The sequence below is a fragment of the Adiantum capillus-veneris genome, chromosome 13, assembly GCF_014529385.1.
Source record: "Adiantum capillus-veneris isolate H3 chromosome 13, ASM1452938v2, whole genome shotgun sequence".
Lineage (NCBI taxonomy): Eukaryota > Viridiplantae > Streptophyta > Polypodiopsida > Polypodiales > Pteridaceae > Adiantum > Adiantum capillus-veneris.
In genome coordinates, this window is record NC_140943.1 from 82,431,962 (window position 1) to 82,444,540 (window position 12,579).

A 12,579-nucleotide genomic window follows, 5' to 3' on the forward strand; every position below is an offset into this window, starting at 1 on the left:
AGCAGCCCACGGGTAAAAGGAGAGCGTAGGTGATGATGGTAAACCGCGGGAGAGAGTGTGTGGGTAGGGCTCACGGGCTCAAGCCCACAATGGCCTCAATCGGGCCATGGGTGTGCAGAAAATGTAGCGCGGCAGACTCTAGAACGCTCTCGTGGAGGCGAATTTACGGGCAAATGTGACTTTGGGGGAAAAATTGCCACATCATCAAAGTGGCCCTGCCCACGTCCGAAATCAGCAATCTCACTCCAACTTCACACGGACGCACCTGGAAGTGAGGTTGCCCAATCAGACACGTCTCAAAAAAACTATGGCAAGGAATGCTTCAATGTGCATGAGGTGCCACGCCACGTCCCTAGACATCAGGATGAGTGCTTGAGCAGTGTTCAGACACTGTGAACACGCCCTGGCTCAGCATGTGAACACACCCTTAGTTGAAGGGAGGTCAAGAAGGGTGGTTAAGAAATCGTACAAATAGGGCCCTGGGCTCATTTGTGAGCTATCTTGTGTGATCCCATACTTGGACTACACCCTTGGCAATGCTAGACCAGACACCCAAGCTAGGTCGAGGGCCGGTGCTATGGGATTCTTGAGGTGAGGCAGTAAGCCGGACCAGCTGCACGCTCCCAAGCTCGGGGGTGAGCCAATTAGGCTCTATGGCTCGAAGGTGAGTCAGATGTCTATCCCTTATGTTGCTTCAAGCGCATGGTTGGCTTGTGTCATGTCATATGTGCAGGACGAATCCTTGAGGAGCCCTAACATTCGTAAAAGATCCACTTCATGCACTTTAACATGGCATGGTGATATGCACAAAACCGTTAGAGCACATAGGGCCACGACCCACAATAGCCTAGCCTGACCAGTCTACTCCACTCCTCCATAGGATGGTATGGGACGCTAGTAACCCGGCACAACCCCCAAGTGGCTGAAAACACAGAAAACAGCAAGGTGTGATGGCTGAAATTTGTAGATTTGAAGAGGAACTTCGCCGGCAAGGCACCAGATGCCAAGGCCGGGTAGGTGGTGGCAAGATCTGGGGTCCAGAAGCTGAGCGCTGCCCTCCTGCTGCAAAAACGCAGGTCAATTTGCAGCTCACTTTTGTTGCACTTTTTGGCACCAAAAACCTTCTGTTTGCTGAAAAACAAAGGCTTGATGGCTACCCTAGGTGCCCAGCAACTTGTGGAAGGTGTCAACGACACAAAGTGACCAATACAACCGCCAAAAATGGGCTGAAAACCCAAAAACGCAGATGAAGGTCAAAAACGCAAATGGATCTGGAGGGGTTTTCCGCGACAAAGATGTCCAGAAATGGTAGCGCTAGCAGGGAAATCAGCAGATCTGATGTTTCTTGCAAAAAACGCAGGTTGAGGTGAGGTTCTCCGCGACAGAAATGGCTCCCGTTTCTGCGCTTGCTTGGCTAATGTAAAATGCTGGCAAATTTGGCTCCAGTTGCAAAAATGCTAGCTGATCCAACCCTTGGGAGAAGAACCTAATGCGGTGTAGCGCCTCAGAATAGGCAGAGCCTGAAGCTACTGATACCATGTGAGAGTGCACATGTGCGGAAGCGTGAGAGAGAGAGAGAGAGAGAGAGAGAGAGAGAGAGAGAGAGAGAGAGAGAGAGAGAGAGAGAGAAAGAAAGAAAGAAAGATTTTATTTACGTCTTCAAAAGGCCAAAGAGAACTGGCCTATGAGACAAATCAATGTACAAAGTATATATCAGCTGGATATCCTATGTGCGTGTAAAGCAACAAAAATGTGGGGTGTGACCGGGTAATAATCGAACATCCGGTATATACAATGGGGTGTGTGACCGGGTAATAACAAAGCATCCGGTGTACAAAATGTAGTGTGACCGGGTAATAACAAAACATCCGGTATACATGATAGAATATAGAACTGTGATAGGAGGGAGGAGGGTGTAGGGTGTATGTGGCTGAGTCGGCTCCAGCCAGTGGTGAGGGTAGGGTATAGTATCTGATACATCCGCGAGCCTGATGTGATGAGTCTAGCTATGTGAGCTAGGTCAAGCGTCTGCTCTGCTCTGCTCTGAATGTGGGCTGCATGTCGTGCCCTGATGGCCTAAACCTCTCTCCTATCTCTCTGGGATGCTCGAGAGCGATATCCTGGTAGCCGTGGTCTCCGTCTAGCTCTGGCCTCCTCCGCTCGTGCTAGAGTCATCCCCTGGTATGTGGGTGGCTGTGGCTGCGTCTGTGTAGGTGCTAGAGCCTGGAAGTAGTCCGTGAGCTGTCTGTCTGTCCTCAGCTCTACCCTCCCCCATCTCAAGGGCTCGCTCTCTATGCTCGTGCATCTCTATCAAGAGTCTCCCCAGCAGCCTCTAATCCAATGATGTCATCACTGACTGTAGTGAAACTCTCGGTCTATCAAACAGGATGGGGTAGCGTGATCTGATCTCAGCATAGTGGGGACATCTACACAGGAAGTGGCTCTCACACTCTACCTCCCGTCTACACAATCTGCATAGCCTGGCCTCTCGTGGGATGCGGGCTGCTCTGCCACTCTCTATCTCAAGCTGATGTGATGATACTCTGAGCTGTCCAATGGCCACCCTCGTGCCATGCGGTAGATATATGTCCATGTATCTAGGCCGCTATATGAACCCATCCTCAGTGAGCGTGAGGAAGTGGTCTCTGTAGTATGCCATCTTCGTGGCCAGTGGTCGCGAAGGTGTAATCCAGGTCTGCTCTATGTATCTCTGTATGAGCTCATACCTGATGACTGTGTTCCTCTCAGTGTGTGAGAGGACCTGGCGTGGTGCATCTGGATCATACTGTGAAGGAGGCAATCTGTCCATAGAGTAACCATAAGTCTGAAGCCACCTAGTCACACTGGCATACCATGACCTCTGATCTCCTTAGTCTGCTAGCTCTCGAGACGCCTCTAGAGCAAGGCGAGGTAGTCTGTCTGCTCTCATGTCTCTCAATCTATGTATGAAGATATCCCACAGTCTGGAATAGTGCCTCCACTACCATAGGTGAAGCACCAAACTCTGCTCTCACAATATCATGGGGAACTGATGGCTTACTCCGAATCATCCGGGCAAGCATCAGTATTTGTGGCCTCTCAAGTCTGCTCCACATCTGCTCTGAAAGACCTGGGGTCCATACTGGGGCAGCATATAGTAGGGCTGGAGTGACTAAGGTGTCAAATAACCAGCTCTTCGTGCGAGGCTCCTGAAAATGTGTCTGATGGCAGCCCCTCTCAAGCATAGCTAGCGCTGCGTATGCTCGGGTGATGCGGTCTCTAGCAGCCTGTGCCATGGAGAAGCGGCCCGTCCTAGCAGTGAACGTGATGCCCAAGTACACATATGACTCTACCACCTCAATCTGGCTATCTGCATTACGCAAAAGCAGGGAATCCATACACTGTGCCACGTCAACCTGTCTCCGCGTTTTGCACCGGAAAATCCGAGACTGCCACGTCAGCACTGTTTCCGCGTTTCACGGGCCTGCTGCCAGCCAGTGTGCGTGTATCCGGGCATGCCACGTCACCGGTTTGTGACAGGAGCATTTTAGAGTGGGAAATAATACGGATACCAGTAGTTTATGCCTTTACCCTCGGTTTTGATGCATTCTCTTGAAGCCGTTGTCACGAGACTGTGACAACTACTATATATATTTGTTGGTTTCGTTTCCTTGATTTTTATTTAATTTTTGGGCCCTCTTGTTGAAATCACAAATGCTCGGACATTGCATGGCCAGTGTGAAACAGCCGTTGGCCAAGAGTTTCAACCGTAGGAGTCAAGGCCAGGCAACCACAAGTTCGTTGGGCCGATCGGCGCTAGAATCCAACTTGTAAGGAAGTGGCTAGGCTCAATTAAAGTCATTTAGGCCCCTCGGCAAGACTTTATAAGTTGGTGGGTACTAGGAATTAAACCAAAAGGAGCAAACTAGACACGTGGCAGTAGGAAAGTAACCTGCAGGTCAATCCTATATGCACATGGACAGTCACAGGTTCTTTTAACATAGCAAATTAATGAGCACCTTTGGTAGGGAGAGGGTGTTTCAGTTCTAGTGGTAGTTTTATACATATTAATTATGAATATGTTGGCACAAATTTTGTGATGTGAGCTTTGTTGAGAGCATTTTTCTCCCCACAAGGAGTTGCCTTCTATGGCTTTTTGCTTGCATGTTTGTTGGCACCTGTTTGAGTGCATGCAATGTATTACAATGATTTCACAACATATGTACACAGTGTTGTAGAGATTGTCTCTATATGTCCTTATGGATCCTATTTTGTCTTCTTGTGGCAATTTTCGCCATTTTTGAAACTTGGCCCAAAAGATCTCATCCCAAGAGGGGGCGCCCAAAATTGAGGTTAAGGCTGATTTTTATCATTGTGCTTTCAGCCGTCACCAGTAGTTCCTTCTGCAAATGCTGGTTGTGCAACTTGTGAGTCCGTTGAGTTGAGGAGATTCTTAATAGAGTCGGATTTACTTTCAGCAGACAGCATTTTACTCCTAGGACGTCTTTCAAGGGTAGTGGTTGGATGGTATATAGGCCAGGTACTATTCAACTTCGGAATTCTGTAGCAGATATCCTCGTCCACGAAACCCTCTCTTTTACAATCGCAAATTTCTCACACCAACTTCCTGGTCTGTCTTCCTTTCTAGGAGCTGAGAGGGGGTGTTAGAGTTCAAGCATCTATCTAGATTCGTCCGGTCTGTCCCAGTCTCTCCTACAGACAGAAATTATGTGGTTGTGTCTGCCAATGTGAGGTTGCTTTCTCATGTCGGGTTGTGTTTAGCTATGTTTAGCCTTGGGTTTTGACTTGGTTCCATGGCCATCTGTGCTCCTGCAAGCTGGGAGTATTTTTTCCCAACCTTGGTATATTTTTCCATTGAGCCCTATGGGCATCCAGTGCCCTCTCCTAAGCTCCTCATATTTTTTTCCCCCTTTTTTAGGGTCGTAAGGACTGGAGGACTCGGTCGGGCAACCAGCTTTTGGGCCTATATATAAGCAGGGGGTGCCTCTTCAGAGCACCGCAGTAGACCCACAGGAAGGTGCCATAGGGGGCTTGTAGCAGATGCAGGGCAGCCAATGTTTTTCTGCACATCAACCAACGTTTTAGGCCAACGTTTTTGCTTAGCAAATGTGTCAAATGAGGCAGCGGAAAATGCAATGAAGACGAGAATTGGCTCATGATCCGGTGGACACCTCGACTCCGATCTAGAACACTTGCAGTGCCACATACATGATCAAGGCACACCTACGGAGAAGAGGGATCACTAAGGTAGAAAGAGACATTTGAGAAAGAGAGAGAGAGAGAGAGAGAGAGAGAGAGAGAGATTTGGAAAAGGCTCTCCATGCTGATAACAAGCTGCTCATACAAGTGACCAAGGGTGGTCCGGTATAGATCTAACATGCCCAATGGATAGACCCGAGGTACACACAGCTATGACTGCTATTGACATCGCCAGCTACTTGTCCACACAAGATCACTAACACGATCTCCACATGGGTACCATCTTCAACATGCTCTGAGAGCATAGATATGGTGCACCTCCTCCTTGCTAGATTAAGATCTCGAATGAGAAACCCTGCCACTGCATAATCACAAGGCATGTGAGAGGTCGCCTGAGGAAACGCTGCACCATAGATGTCTTCTATAAAGGACGATGATACACGGGCTTGTTCATCGTCTATCCCGCAAGAGACTAATTGGTGAAGATTGGTTTTCAAGGTTGGTGTCACGTGACACATCCAACCCTATGTGTCCGTGGACAAGCTACAGCACGACAAGGGTTCAATCAGTACGGTCAGTCCAGATTTAGGAGTGTTCTAGCACTTTTGTGAGTCTATTCGTAGACTGTGCATGCCCAGGCACTTAGAGTAGATGCATATCCTCCGGTTGCACACAGCGTGATCATAAGCATTCCCATCAAAATCCATCAGAATCCTTCAGGGGAATTTTCTAGTGCATTTAACCTATTTTCCCTATTTTTGACATTTTTCACTTATTTATTAAGTGACTTGTGTTGGGAACTGAGTAGGGCAAATTGGGTAAGATAATATATAAGCAAACCTAGGCTAGCACTAATTGGCAGAAGAGCAAGGAGAACACAGGCCACAGGCAGTAGGTTCCCCCTCTCTCTCTCAGCAAGACTTTCCCCCTTGGTGGCGTGTTTCCTCCAAGCAAGACCTCCCACATGCTTGCGTTTTTCAACAGTAGCCTCATCGCCAGAGACCCCAGCATCTAGCGTTTTTCATCCAAGTCATCCTTGCCATAGATCCAGCACCCTAGCGTTTTTCAACATCAGCATCATAGCCTTTTTCCCTAGTGTTTTCAGCAGCGCTATAGTCCCAGCAATTCAGCAATAAGACCTCAGAAATTCAGCAGTTTGAAGCATCAGAAAACGCAGCCAAAACAACGTTTTCCCCACAGATTGATCAGCGTTTTTGAATAGCCTAAAACCAGCGTTTTGCAACAACAGATTTCAGCCCATTGGCGTTTTTGGACAGCAAAGAAAGTGCATCAGTTTTCAGCCATAGAGTCAGTCTCGTCATCCCCGTCGTCGACATCGATATAGCCTAGACTTGCATCAGTTCTCGTTCATCCACTTTGTACCAGTTTGTGCAATCAATAGTAGACCACTCTCGCCAACGAAAGTGGGGCCTTCGGAGAAGGGTTTTACAACGTCTCTCGTGTCGTATTCTCTTCACTCTCTATCTCTCAGTCTCATACACTTTCACGCACAGTGTCCAGAACGGAAGGCTCTTCCTTCCATAAGAATAAAAGGAACCTTGAGCACACATCGGAGCACTCATCTTGAGCAAAGTTCAAACATTCATTCCGCTGCACCTTACATTGGTATCAGAGCTTTGGCAGTGTTTTGTATCACTCAAGGAAAGAACCACAAGAACCACATAATTTTTTTTGCTTGTTGAGGTTGCACGAACCCAAGTTTGCTTGGGCATGTTGATTCCTAATCGTGTTTTTTAAGAGTGACAGGAATCCCAAGAAAGAAGGGCTTGTCCAGCCTCCCCTTGTGCCTCTTTCCACTCATTGAAGCGGACTGTGCACTTAGCGGCCGACCAATCGACGTGAGGTGGGAAAAAGCAACCTTGGTGTGAGCGCAAGGCCGCCAAGGGGTGCGCCCCCGGAAAAGAACTCGGGTGAAGAGAAGATCCTTCCCTAACATAGATTGCAAGCAAAAGAAGAACATCAAGACCCTCAAGAACCCAAGAACCCAAGACCCACAAGAACCCAAGTTCCTCATGAACTTAAGAACCCACAACTTCGGTGCATGGTCATCACCCGAAGCAGCGGGCATGAGAGTGATGGGCAAGAAAGTAGTGAAGAAGAATTTCAGTTAACAGGGAGGTTTTCCTGACCCTCCGCAAGAATTGCACCAAACCCCATGGAAGCTTTGGTTAAGTCAATGATGGACATGATGGCAAAGCAAGAGGCGACTCGCATTGCCACGGAGCGTGACCGCCAAGGCAAACAGGATCGCGATCGCTTAGCGGCCGAGGAACGGAAAGAAAAAAAAGCAGCAAGAAAGGCCGACTTGGAGCAGGCTCGCTTGGCGGCCGAAGAAAGAAAGGCTACTATTGAGCGTGAGCTTGTGCAAGCGCGCTTGGCTGCCGATGCAAGAAGGGAAGCGGTCGAAGAAAGAAAGGCTACTTTGGAGTTAGAGCGTGAGGCCCAGAGAGAACAACGCATGAACAACTTGGTACTACATGTCCTCACCTCGAAACCCGAACCGGCCAAAGATGTTGGTGGTTCATCAAGTGGCACAAGCCGAGATTTGGACTCCCAACAACCCCGTCACCGAGAAGTTGACGTTCAATAAGTATGATGGTAAAATGGACGCTAGTGTTATTCATTCTTGGTTGCATCAATTTAATGCTTATTTTGCGACAACTAAGAAGACAAGAAATAGCAAGGTTTTGACGGCAATTATGTACCTTGCTGGTGATGCCATCAATTGGTACCACGCATGGCAAGAGGCACAGCTAGCCGTGCACCTAGAGGAAGCTGACGGAGACGCGCCCCTTTCCTTCAATTGGGCCAACTTCCAAGACAAGCTCAAGGCGCGGTTTATGCCTCCTCAATACCTAGCACGATTGAAAGAAGATTGGCGCAATCTCAAGCAACATGGTATGCCAGTCATGTCTTTTTCTAACCGTGTTTTGCAGCTCGGCACTCAATTACGCAAATCGGATGATGAGCGCAAAGAGGCTTTCCTTTTTGGGTTAGACGAATATATCAAGTTTGATGTAGAAGTCTTCGACCCAATCGATCTCAACAAGGCGGTAGCGATTGCTCTCGCACAAGAGATGAAGCACAACAAGGGAAAGCCTAAGGAGAACAAGACTTCCACAAACCTCTCAGACTTCTCAGAACCCTCAGAACAATAAGAACGGTAACTCTTCTAACTATTCTTCCAATAGTCTCTCAGAAAAGAACTATCAAAATGAACCTAAGGGTAAGGCTAACACAATTGCTAAACCTAAGCTCACTCTAGATGAAAAGGTAGCACAAGGAATTTAAGGAGGATACATCACGTTGTAAGAGCAAAGCACTTATTCTAAGGAAGGTCGTCGTTTTCATTGTCACATTAAGGGTCACATAAAAAGAACATGTCCTAAGCTTGACTCGAATGAATCTAAAGAATCCACAGAACCCGCTTCCTCTGTCAATGCAATCAATGACAACACGAATGTGTCCCAAGTTTCTTCTGACCCTCCCATTGATGAGTCTCTCATTAAATGTTATGGTCATATGACGGGGCAGTGTTTTGTCATATTGTTTGACCCAAGCAATATGCATGATGTGATCAGTCCCTCTCTTGTTGAGAGAGCCTGCCTAGAGGTTAGTCAGAAATCTCCTCTCGAGGTTTCTGGCTTCACTCTTGGTATGGACTCTCTCATCACGAAAGAGTGCCTTGATGTGATGTTTACAGTTCAACAAGTTGTTTTCTGCAGGAAATTTCTTGTGTCTCCTCTTTTAGGATGTGATATGATTTTGGGCATTCGATGGTTTCGTGAGCATAACCCTCTCATTGATTGGGCAGAAAATACATTCACTTTCAATGCCAAAAGTGAGACTCCCATTCTCATTCGTGGAGAGCAAGTTGTTCATTCTCCATCTCTCATTGCCAATGTGCACGCGAAGATTGAACGGATTCAGGAGAAGGAGACTCTCTCAATCTCTTCTTCTCCAAAGCATGGCACACAAGATTTGCATGATGATTTGAATGATAATGATGAGCATGATGATTTGGATGACAATGACAAGCCTCATGATTTGCATGATCAAGATGTGATTTCTCACAAGCATGATGATTTGCATGAAGAAGATGCGATTATTTACAAGAAGGATAAGTTAGTGGATACTTTTTCTAGCGAAGCTAACCTCTTTGCAGATTCGATCACACACGAAGAACCAATCTTGGCTCTCGAGCCTAGGTCCAAAGAACCCTTACAAGAAGTACTATGTGTTCGAATGGTTTGTCAGCACGCATTGTACGAGTGTTTCATTCGTGATCGTTTCCTGTATTTTAGTCAGCGTCTTTATGTGATCGCTTTTCCTAGGCATGACATATTGTACGTTGAGCATGTTTCACTCATGAATGAGCACGAATGTATGAGGATTGTTCATGAAAAGCTGAAAAGTATACATTCAAGGAAGTCACATTCCATCTCTCTTCCTTGACACGACACAGTTGTAGAAAGAGCACATGAAAGTATAAGCACCAAGCAAGGGCATTTTCGTTGTGAATTGCCAGAGTTGATTGATTTGGATCAGAAAGACAAGATTCGATCTCATTGTTTGTGTGTGTGTGGTGAACGGTTTGGCACTCCGTCTATTTGTTCATCTACATTGCATGCACAGTCTTTTAGGAAGACAATATTTTTTCCACTCACTTTACATGGAATGGGTATGTTCATGTTTTTGTGTTGAAAGTGGTTTCAGGAATTTTCAGCCATGGAGATTCTTGAAGAAGGAAGAAGCATGACTCTAGACGAAGTTGAAGCATTGAAGGAGCCACAGAAGACTTTGTGTCGCTTTCGGCGCGGCCCAAAGAAGCAAGCGTTGCATACCTTTATGAAGTTCAAGTACCGCACGACCCACACATCAAAGTGGGCCGACGAAGAGTCCCTTCCAAGATTTCGGATGCTATTAGCGATCTCCCTCGACGCCATACAGTTCGGTACCAGTACCTCACTTTGAAAAGGAGGGGATGTCACGTGACATCCAATCCGATGTGTCCGTAGACAAGCTACAGCACGACAAGGGTTCAGTCAGTCCGGTCAGTCCAGATTTAGGAGTGTTCTAGCACTTTTGTGAGTCTGTTCGCAAACCGTGCATGCCCAGGCACTTAGAGTAGATGCATATCCTCCGGTTGCACACAGCGTGATCATAAGCATTCCCATTAGAATCCATCAGAATCCTTCAGGGAAATTTTCCAGTGCATTTAACCTATTTTCCCTATTTTTAACATTTTTCACTTATTTATGAAGTGACTTTTGTTGGGAACTGAGTAGGGCAAATTGGGTAAGATAATATATAAGCAAACCTAAGCTAGCACTAATTGGCAGAAGAGCAAGGAGAACACACGCCACAGGCAGCAGGTTCCCCCTCTCTCTCAGCAAGACTTTCCCCCTTGGTGGCATTTTTCCTCCAAGCAAGACCTTCCACATGCTGGCGTCTTTCAGCAGTAGCCTCATCGCCAAAGACCCCAGCATCTAGCGTTTTTCATCCAAGTCATCCTCGCCACAGATCCAGCACCCTAGCGTCTTTCAACATCAGCATCATAGCCTTTTTCCCTAGCGTTTTCAGCAGCACTATAGTCCCAGCAATTCAGCAATAAGACCTCAGCAATTCAGCAGTTTGAAGCACCAGAAAACGCAGCCAAAACAACGTTTTCCCCACAGCTTGATCAACGTTTTTGGATAGCCTAAAACCAGCGTTTTGCAACAGCAAATTTCATCCCATTGGCGTTTTTGGACAGCAAAGAAAGTGCATCAGTTTTCAGCCATAGAGTCGGTCTCGTCATCCCCGTCGTCGACATCGACATAGCCTAGACTTGCATCAGTTCTCGTTCATCCACTTTGTACCAGTTTGTGCAATCAATAGTAGACCACTCTCGCCAACGAGAGTGGGGCCTTCGGAGGAGGGTTTTACAACGTCTCTGGTGTCGTATTCTCTTCTCTCTCTATCTCTCAATCTCATACACTTTCACGCACAGTGTCCATTCACTTTGTTTGTGTCCATTGCACTCTCTCATTAAGAACGGAAGGCTCTTCCTTCCATAAGAATAAAAGGAACCTTGAGCACACATCGGAGCACTCATCTTGAGCAAAGTTCAAACATTCATTCCACTGCACCTAACAGTTGGTTTCATTCTGCCAATTCTTTAGACAAGTACAAGGCTCGTCTTGTTGCTAAGGTAATGTTCAAACAGAAGGTATTGACTTTGAGGAGCTTGTCGCCCCCACTACATCTCACTACGGTTTATCTAATGGATGTCAAGTTTGCTTTCTTGAATGGTGGTTTAGAGCGGATCAACCCTTGGTTTTGTCATTGAAGGTTGTGAGTATTATGTACTTTTTGAAGAAGGTATAGTATGGTCTTACACAGGACCCATGGCTTGGCACCAAAGATGGATAGAGTGAGTCTCTCTGAGGGACTACCCATGTGATAGGGCAGCCCTCGGGTGTGAGTGAGTGAGATGCACATGGAGGACATAGGTTGTCTACCTTTGAGGAGGTGTTTGTGCATCAGTTACCACTGTTTTGTGCCACCTCAGAAAATCACTGTGGCACGAAGCTCCAATTTTGACCACCTTATCAGAATTTAGCTCCAGCATATACTCCTATTCTTCATGGACAGACTGCACATATTTATGTTTATTACCACTCTTGTCCTACCAAGGATATTCTCTCCAAGCCTCTTTCGCAAAGAATAATTCTATGTACTCTGCACCCAACATGATTTACATACCGTAGACACTGAGTAACAAGAGCAGACAGTCATGGCAAATTCTGTCTTAACTGGAGCAAGCTGCGCTTGCACACACCGCGCAAGCACACACAAGCACAGAGGTAACGATGTGCAATCACTCCAACATTTATCAGTAACCATGATTCCCATTGATGCATATAGAAGAAAAGGAGCTTACTGGCGCAAAGCAGCAGGCGTGAGCATGCGTTTCATCTGAGCGAACTTTCTGGTTTTTTTCGCCTTCCCCATCTCTCTCTCTCTGAGGACGCGAGCGTTATCCCCCTGTTTGTTTTGGCTTCAAGGTCAGCGAACTTGAGAAGCGAATTGGAAGCTGGTGGTCGAGCTCTCGACGCCGTCAGAGACAATGGAAGAGAAACCTCAAAGATATATTTTCTATTGTTCATGATAGAACATATTTGCGGATTTTATGAAACGTTTTTTTGATGCGGAGATTAGGATCATTGTCGTTATTGTCACGCAAGGGATGTGGATGTGTGTTCTTAAGTCAACAATATTAAGGCTTTCTAAGCATGAGATGGATACATAAGAAAGTGTAATGAGAATTATGCACTAGAAGTCAAGCAAGTTGTTATGTAATGTAGGTTGTCATAG

The 12,579-nt window shown here is 46.6% G+C and overlaps 1 protein-coding gene across 1 annotated transcript in view; it reads right to left on the reverse strand.

Annotated features, from left to right (window-relative positions):
• LOC147444343 (PIN domain-like family protein) overlaps positions 1-12,339 on the reverse strand; it is a 131,657-nt gene extending 119,318 nt beyond the window's left edge. Inside the window, exon 1 of the mRNA XM_086526987.1 lies at positions 12,146-12,339. Coding sequence (XP_086383113.1) covers positions 12,146-12,216 — 71 coding nt within the window. The 5' untranslated portion in view covers positions 12,217-12,339. The remainder of the gene's footprint in view (positions 1-12,145) is intronic.
• Between the last annotated feature and the right edge of the window lie 240 nt (positions 12,340-12,579).